Source organism: Pezoporus occidentalis, unplaced genomic scaffold (genome assembly GCF_034315485.1).
Source record: "Pezoporus occidentalis ecotype Australia unplaced genomic scaffold, CSIRO_AGI_Poc_V1 ctg486, whole genome shotgun sequence".
NCBI classification, from domain to species: domain Eukaryota; kingdom Metazoa; phylum Chordata; class Aves; order Psittaciformes; family Psittacidae; genus Pezoporus; species Pezoporus occidentalis.
In genome coordinates, this window is record NW_026915820.1 from 1 (window position 1) to 8,227 (window position 8,227).

Genomic DNA, 8,227 nt, shown 5'->3' on the forward strand with positions numbered 1-8,227 from the left:
TCCGCCATCTTTACTGAGGGCACTGCGGGCCTCGCCGCCGCCATCTTTAGTGAGGGCATGTCCGCCAGCCTGCCTGTGGGCCCCGGGGTGTCCCCTGGCACCCCCCTGCCCCCCCCCGGCACCCCAAGGGTCCCCGGTCCCCAGCACGGCGCTGGGGGGGCTCTCGGGGGTGCTGGCAGCAGCTCGCACGCGCACAAGGAAGCGAGGGGACGGCGCCTGCGCGCAGTGCGGGCGGGCATGGGCGGGCCTGCGCATGCGTGAACACGCACACACGTGTAAACATACACACGTGTGCACCTACGGATACACACGTGTACACATACACGCATACAGGTACACATACACACACGTGTACACACAGGCACATGTACACACACACACATGTACACACACGTGTACACACACGTGTACGCACACGTGTACACACACACATGTACACACACATGTACACCCACACGTACACACCCACACGTACACACACACATGTACACACACAGGTACGCACACAGGTACGCACACGTGTACACACACACATGTACACACACATGTACACCCACACATGTACACACACATGTACACCGACACGTACACCCACACACGTACACACCCACACGTACACACACACATGTACACACACACACGTGTACACACACGTGTACACACACACACATGTACACACACGTGTACACACACACGTACACACACACACACGTACACACACACATGTACACACCCCCACACGTGCACACCCACGCCCCACACAGCTGTCCCATGGGGTCCATCTCTCTTTATTTCTCACCACTGGCAAACAAGGAAAAGCCCCAACAGCCCAGCCAGGGGCAGCCCCATCCCAGCCCCGACCCCGGTGGGTGCCATGGCTGAGCCTCGCTCCATGGAGGTGCAATGGTGCTCTGTGTGCTGGGGATGCTGTGGTGGTGCTGGGGGTGCTGCAATGGTGCTGGGGGTGCTGGGGATGCTGTGGTGGTGCTGGGGGTGCTGCAATGGTGCTGGGGGTGCTGGGGATGCTGTGGTGGTGCTGGGGGTGCTGCAATGGTGCTGTGTGTGCTGGGGATGCTGTGGTGGTGCTGGGGGTGCTGCAATGGTGCTGGGGGTGCTGGGGATGCTGTGGTGGTGCTGGGGGTGCTGCAATAGTGCTGGGGGTGCAGCAATGGTGCTGGGGATGCTGCAATGGTGCTGGGGGTGCTGGGGATGCTGTGGCGGTGCCAGGGGTGCTGCAGTGGTGGGGAATGCCGCAGTTGTGCCTAGCGTATATGGGATGCTGCAATGGAGCCTAGCATGCTGGGTCTGCTGCAGTGGTACCCAGTGTGTTAGGGGATGCTGCAATGGAGCCTAGCATGCTGGGTGTGCTGCAATGGTACCCAGTGTGTTAGGGGATGCTGTGATGGAGCCTTGCGTGCTGGGGATGCTGCAGTTGTGCTTAGGGTGCCAGGGATTTTGCAGTGGAGCTTTGCATGCTGGGGATGCTGCAGTGGTGCTGGGGATGTTGCAGTGGTGCCCTGCATGCTGGGGATGCTGTGGTTATGGGGGATGCTGCAGCTGTGCCAGGGATGCTGCAGCAGTGCCAAGGATACTGCAGCTGTGCCAGGGATGCTGCAGCTGTGCCAGGGATGCTGCAGCTGTGCCAAGGATACTGCAGCTGTGCCAGGGATGCTGCAGCTGTGCCAGGGATGCTGCAGTGGTGCCAAGGATACTGCAGAGGTGCCAGGGATGCTGCAGCGGTGCCAGGGATGTTGCAGCTGTGCCAGGGATGCTGCAGTGGTGCCAAGGATACTGCAGCTGTGCCAGGGATGCTGCAGCGGTGCCAAGGATACTGCAGCGGTGCCAGGGATGCTGCAGCGGTGCCAGGGATGCTGCAGCTGTGCCAGGGATGCTGCAGCAGCGCCAGGGATGCTGCAGCGGTGCCAGGGATGCTGCAGCTGTGACAGGGATGCTGCAGCAGCGCCAGGGATGCTGCAGCGGCGCCAGGGATGCTGCAGCTGTGCCAGGGATGCTGCAGCAGTGCCAGGGATGCTGCAGCGGTGCCAGGGATGCTGCAGCGGTGCCAGGGATACTACAGCCGTGCCTCGCACGCCAGGCCCAGCACCCGAGGTGCCGTGGCATCACCTCCCTCGGGGCTGCGGTGCCGCGGTTCCGGTGCCGTTCCCTAGCGCGGCGGGGCCGCGGCGGGGCCGGGCAGGTCGCAGCGGTAGCGGAAGACCTGGAAGCAGAGGAGGGAGGCGAGCAGCGAGGGGCTGGTGGTGCCCACCCTGCGGAAGCCCTGGCTCTCGTAGAGCCGCTGCGCCGGCACCTGCACCATGGAGGTGGAGAGGACGACGGCGCCGAAGCCGCGGGCGCGGGCGAAGCGCAGCACCTCCCGGCACAGCGCCTTGGCGATGCCGCAGCCCCGGTGCTCTCTGCTGACCGACAGCCGCTTCAGCTCCAGCGCCACGGCCCGCTCGGCCGGGTCCTGCGGCGGCTCCACCGCCACCGTGCCCACCACGGCGCCGCCGGCCTCGGCCACCCAGAAGCAGGCGTGCGGGGAGCGCAGGTAGGAGCCGCGCACGTCGGCCAGGTCGGTGCCGAGCGCCTGCCGCACGTAGGTGGTGGAGTAGGAGCGCACCAGGAGCCAGATGGCCACGAGCGCCAGCGCCACGGCCCCCAGCCCCAGCAGCCAGAAGCCGCCGGCCGCACGCACCAGCACGAAGAGGACGAGGAGCTGGAGCTGCACCCGGGCCGAGCGCAGGACGTGGCGGTACCCGGCCGGGCTGTGCTCCAGCATCCCGCGGGCAAACAGCGTCCGCACGGCGTCAAAGTCCTTGTCCTGGTACTGCCGGATGCGGTAGGACGCCATGGGAACCTGCGGCACGGCACCGGCGGTCAGCGGTGGGGAGGGTGGGGGGTCACACATGACACAGAGACCGCAGCACCGGGACAGCACAGCCAGGGAGCTGAGCGTCCCCCACAGCTCCTGCAGGTGCTCAGCATCACCCCGCTGGCAGCATCACCCCCTTATAGAGCCCTGGAAGCCTGGTTTGGGTTGAAGGGACCTTAAAGCTCCTCCAGCTCCAAGCCCTGCCACGGGCAGGGACCCCTTCCACCGGAGCAGCTTGCTCCAAGCCCCTGTGTCCAACCTGGCCTTGAGCACTGCCAGGGATGGGGCAGCCACAGCTTCTCCAATCAACCCCTTCCAATGTCCCCCCACCTTCCTTGTATCCCCTCCAACTCTCCCCTCGGGCAGGTTCAAGCCATTCCCCTGGGCCTGGCCCTACATCCCTTGTCCCAGGCCCCTCTCCAGGTTCCCTGCAGCCCCTTCAGGCACTGGAGCCGCTCTCAGGTCTCCCCATCCCACAACAGAGGGGCAGGATCCCCTCCCTGCGCTGCTGCTCACGCTCTGGGGTGCACCCAGCACGGGAGGGGGGGATCTGGACCGGGTCATGGGGAGCTGCTCCTCACCCAGCACCCCCAACTCCCTAAGAGCTCCATCCCAGGCTTCCATCCCGCCCCCACCGCGCGGTCCCTGCCCCACTCCTCCTCCCACCCCCCCCCGCTTTGGGTTCCACCAACCCCCCCCAACCATCTCCCTTCTCATCCCGGGGCTGCAGCAGCCGTGCCTGGGGGCCCGGTCCCACTGCGGGTCCCGGGGACGGAGGGGTTAAAAGGGTTGGACACAGGGGGTCCCCTCTCCCCCTGGTGGAGCCTCCGGGTCCATCCCACCCGCCCCAGGCTGCAGGGATGAGATGGGGATGGGATCGCGAGGAAGAGGGAGCAGGGACCGGGGCGCGGGGAGGAAAGGGAAGGAGGATTTGGGGGTGTTCCCCCCCCCCAATCCCCCCGATCACCCCCAGGACCCCACCACCGCGCACAGGACCTTTGTGTGTGCCCATCCTTCACCCCGAACTGCCGCGGCAGGGACAGAGCAAAGGGAAATGGAGGGGAAACAGGAACGGACCCCCCCCCCCCCGGGGGTGCCCAGGGCACGCTATGGGCTTGTTCCCCTGTTCGGAGGGGGAGAAAGGGGCTCCCCCCCCCGGAAACGGGGTCCAGAGATGCCATAATCACCCCCGTACGTCTGCACTGACCCCATTATGGGGGGGTTAATGGCAACCATAGCACCGCCCCCCGCCTTCAACCCCCCCATCGTAGCCCCCATCCCTCCCACTTCCCGAAGCAGAGCCGGCAGCTTTGCACCCCTTTGTTTAAGCTGGGGGTCCCCATTTAAGCCCATAACCACGACGGGGGGGGGGGCTTTACCTCCCGCACCCCCCCCCCTTATTCTCCTACCCCAGCCCCATTCATCCCCTCCTTCTGCACCCTTTGGGGGGGACCCCCTGGGCCCCCCCCCCCTTCGAGGCTCGGCTCTTACCCGTGACGATGGCTCCGGAGATGCAGCGAGCGCAGGCGCCGGAGGGATGTGGCTTCTGGGGTCACGCTGAGCGCGGGGGGGGGCATTAAGGGGGGTAATGGGGGGGTACCCATTGATGCGGGGATGGGGGGGTCCGGGTTGTGGAGGGGGACGGGCGAAGCCCGTCCCCCTCCACAACCCGGACCCCCCCATCCCCGCCAATGCTTCAGCATCATCCCCCCCTTCTGAGTGGTCCCATTGTGGGGGGGGTTCCCAATGCCCGTTTTAGTTGTGGACCCCCCCTTGAAGAGCCCCTCTATGGGGTGGGGGGACAAAGGTCTTCGGACTTTGCCCTGCTCTTTCACGGTCACTGAGTTGCCTTTGGTACAGCAGGCAAAGGATGGGGCTTAAGGAGATGCGAGGGGACGGGGCGGGGGCACAAGGAGGTCCAAGGAGGGGACAAGGGGGTCTGGGGGATCGTGGTCCCCTTCCCAGTGACACCCATTGGCACAGGGGGTCTGGGGAGTACACAGTGGGGGGGTCATCCCCATGCGTTATGGTAATGTCCAGTGGGTCCAGGTTGGTGCCCCCCCAGTGCTGGACCATTCTCATGGGGGTCCCTGTAGTGCTGGTGCCATCATCCCAGTGAGGATCCCATCCTGAGACCCCATCCCAATGTGGGAAGAACGATCCAGCCCAGTGCTGTGGATGGTCCTTTATTGTTAACACCCCCCCCCCCTTCCAGCAGCAGCCCCTGACCCACAGGCACTGCACAGGGGCCAAGGCGGGGGGCACACGTGGGGAACCCCCCCAAAGGCTTTGGGGCCAGGCTCCCCATGGGAATGCGCTCCTGGGAGCCTGAACTCCGTTGGGAAAGCAGGGACAGCGATGGGGTGGGGATGGCAGCACCCAGACCCCCCCCATTGCGTGTCCCTGAGATGCACCATGGCAATGAACGAACTGGGGGGGACCCAGCACCCTGCTGAGCACAGCACTGAGGGGCACGTGTGGTGGGGCCAGGATGCATCCCCTGCCCTCGTCACTGCCCCCCTGTGCTGGGCACCCCGAATCCTGTGCTGGGCACCCCGAATCCTGTGCTCAGCTCTGGGCCCCTCGCTACGAGACAGACATTGAGGGGCTGGAGAGGGGCTGGTGCAGGGCCTGGAGCACAGGGGTGATGGGGAAGGGCTGAGGGACCTGGGGGGTTCAGATGGAGAAGAGAAGGCTCAGGGGGGACCTGATGGCTCCCTACAAGTGCCTGAGAGGAGGATGGAGCCAGGAGGGGCTGGGCTCTGCTCCCAGGGAACAAGGGATGGGACAAGAGGAAACGGCCTCAAGCTGCCCCAGGGCAGGTTTAGATGGAGCTGAGGAACAATTCCTGCCCCAGAGGGTGCTCAGGCATTGGAACAGGCTGCCCAGGGCAGGGCTGCAGGCACCGGCCCTCCAAGTGTTCACACCTCGTGGAGCCGAGGCCTCAGTGCCATGGGGCAGAGGTGGCCTTGGCAGTCCTTGGGTGGCCCGGCTGATCCGGAAACTCTTTTCCACCCTGGATGATCGCACGGTTCCATCACTCCATGGCTGCCTGCTCCCGGGGCGGCGGCGGTGCCGACTCGCTGCTGCCCAGCTCGTAGCGGTAGGTGGTGATGGTGCAGTTGGCCAGGTGCCCGTAGACGGTTGGCAGCACGTACTGGCGGTGCCGGCGGAACCCCAGGCGCTCGTAGAGCGCTCGCGCCTCGTGCTGCACCATCAGCGTGTTGAGCACCACGGCCCGGCAGCCGCGCTGCCGCGCGAAGGCCAGCGCCGCCCTGCCCAGCGCCGCGCCGATGCCCTGCCCGCGGTACCCGCGCCGCACCGACATCCGCTTCAGCACCAGCTCCCCGTCGCCGCCATCGCCGCCTCCGTCCGCCGCCGCCGGCCGCACGCCCACCGTGCCCACCACCCGCTCGTCCGCCTCGGCCACCCAGAAGCGGGCGCCGGCACCGGGGCCGTAGGCAGCGGCGATGTCGCGCAGGTCGGCGTCGAGGCACCGTTGGATGTAGGCGTCCCAAGCGCAGCCCAGGATGTGCCGCGCCAGCGCCAGCACCAGCGCCAGCGCCAGCAGCGGCAGCAGCAGCGAGCGCGCGCTCGCCAGCAGCAGGCAGAAGGTGCAGGCCAGCAGCAGCAGCGCCCAGGGCCGCCGCAGCACGTGCAGGCACAGCGCCGGCGCGTGCTCGCTCATCCCGGCCGCGAACACCTCCCGCACGGCGGCGTAGTCGCTGTCCCGGTACGGGCGGATGCGGAAGGGGACCATGGTTGGTGCTGCCGGGGGGGGGGATGTGGGTCAGATACCACGGGCTATGGGCAGGGTGAGGGTGGGTGCCCCAGCCCCATGGGCATGGCCCCATTGCACCGCACAGGCCTGTTCTGCCCCGCAAGGGACCATTCCCCACCCCACCAGCAGCAACCCCGCAGCCCTCCCCTTAAATCCACCCTGCTTGCACCATGGGGACCCCCTTAGAAACCTATGGGGACCCCCCCAGCACCCACCAGACCACCCAGTGCCCCCATAGCCCCCAGCACCCCTGGACCCCTCCAATGCTCCCATGGTCCCAGCACCACTGGACAGCCCCTTCCTAATGCCCTCATGTCCCCACTAATGCCCCATGGTCCCAGACACTCCCCAGTGCCCCCATGGTCCCAGCATCCCATGACCTCACCTCAGTGACCCCAGCATCCCCACTGCCCTAGATCCCTCCCCATTGCTACCATGGTCCCAGACTTACCTGAAGCCCCCTCCCCCGTGTCCTATAGTCCCACCCCATGGGACAATATAGTCCCTATTGGCCCACCCCAATGCCTCTATGGCCACAGCATCCCCCAGGTCTTAGACCCCTTCCCAGTGTCCCCATGGCCCCAGCATCACCCAGTGCCCCCATGCTCCTAGACCCCCAGCCCAGTGCCCCGATGGCCCCAGCATCACCCAGTGCCCCCATGCTCCTAGACCCCCAGCCCAGGGCCCCAATGGTCTCAGCCCTCCTGGACCCCCCCAATGCCCCCATGATCCTAGACACCAGCCCCCCGGGTGACCCCACGATCCTAGCCCCCCATGGCCCCAGTACCCCCCAGTACCCCCATAGTCCCAGCACCCCATGGGCCCCCCCCCAGTGTCCCCAGCATCCCCACGGTCCTAGACCCACCTCCAGCGCCCCCACGGCCCCAGCTCCCCATGGCCCCCCCATCATCCCCATGGTCCCAAACCCCCCCCATTGCCCCCATGTTCGCACACCCCCTCCGCCCGCACCGGTACCGCCTCCAGCTCCCGCCTGACGCCGACAGGACTCGTAGCCCATTGGCCACCGCGCCTGCCGGGACACGCCCCTCCCGCTCCCATCAGCCAATAGGCGTTCAGCGTAGGGGAGACGTCATGGGCAGGACAGCTATCCGAGTGGGCGGGGTGAGAAAGGGGAGGGGCCAAGGAGGTGGAGGCCTCGTTGACCTTCAACATAGGGGGCGTGGTCAGAGGAGGGGCGTGGCCTCTCTGGGAGGGGCGTGGCTTGCGGAGGCGGGAGGAGCGCTGCCCGCCCGTTCGCTCTCACTCTGCATATCCAGTTCCCGTTCCTGTTCCCGTTCCCGCTCCATTTCCCGCTTCATTTTCCGTTCCCATTTCCCGTTCCCGCTCCCATTCCCGTTCCCATTCCCATTTCCGCTCCCATTCCAGCTCCCGTTCCCGCTCCATTTCCCGCTCCCATTCCCGTTCCCGCTCCCGTTCCCATTCCCGTTCCCATTCCCGCTCCCATTCCCGTTCCCGCTCCGTTCCCGTTCCCGCTCCATTTCCTGCTCCATTTCCCGCTCCCATTCCCTTTTCCACTCCCGTTCCCGCTCCATTTCCCGCTCCCGTTCCCGCTC

General features: G+C 66.3%; 2 protein-coding genes across 3 annotated transcripts; both read right to left on the reverse strand.

The window, feature by feature from the left end:
* Positions 1 to 1,161: 1,161 nt before the first annotated feature.
* LOC134172963 (N-acetyltransferase 8-like) lies at positions 1,162 to 4,448 on the reverse strand. Its single transcript, XM_062636608.1, has 2 exons — positions 4,364 to 4,448; positions 1,162 to 2,857 (listed from the first exon to the last, which is right to left on the reverse strand). The coding sequence occupies exon 2, from the start codon at positions 2,849 to 2,851 to the stop codon at positions 2,165 to 2,167; it is 687 nt and encodes a 228-aa protein (XP_062492592.1). The 5' UTR covers positions 2,852 to 2,857; positions 4,364 to 4,448; the 3' UTR covers positions 1,162 to 2,164.
* Positions 4,449 to 5,490: 1,042 nt separating this feature from the next.
* On the reverse strand, positions 5,491 to 7,774 carry LOC134172962 (probable N-acetyltransferase camello). Of its 2 annotated transcripts, none has more exons than XM_062636607.1 (2): positions 7,629 to 7,774; positions 5,491 to 6,640 (listed from the first exon to the last, which is right to left on the reverse strand). In XM_062636607.1, the coding sequence occupies exons 1-2, from the start codon at positions 7,669 to 7,671 to the stop codon at positions 5,910 to 5,912; spliced, it is 774 nt and encodes a 257-aa protein (XP_062492591.1). In that variant the 5' UTR covers positions 7,672 to 7,774; the 3' UTR covers positions 5,491 to 5,909. The 2 variants fall into 2 exon arrangements, with proteins under 2 accessions (XP_062492591.1, XP_062492590.1); XM_062636606.1 differs by having other exon boundaries at positions 7,623 to 7,772.
* Positions 7,775 to 8,227: the final 453 nt, after the last annotated feature.

Coding starts and splice junctions, on each gene's coding strand:
- LOC134172963 (XM_062636608.1), bottom strand. CDS start 2,851: ATGGCGTCCTACCGCATCCGGCAGTACCAGGACAAGGACTTTGACGCC.
- LOC134172962 (XM_062636606.1), bottom strand. CDS start 7,671: ATGGGCTACGAGTCCTGTCGGCGTCAGGCGGGAGCTGGAGGCGGTACC. Junction 6,641..7,622: donor GGGAGCTGGAGGCGGTACCG/GTGCGGGCGGAG, acceptor CCCCCCCGGCAG/CACCAACCATGGTCCCCTTC.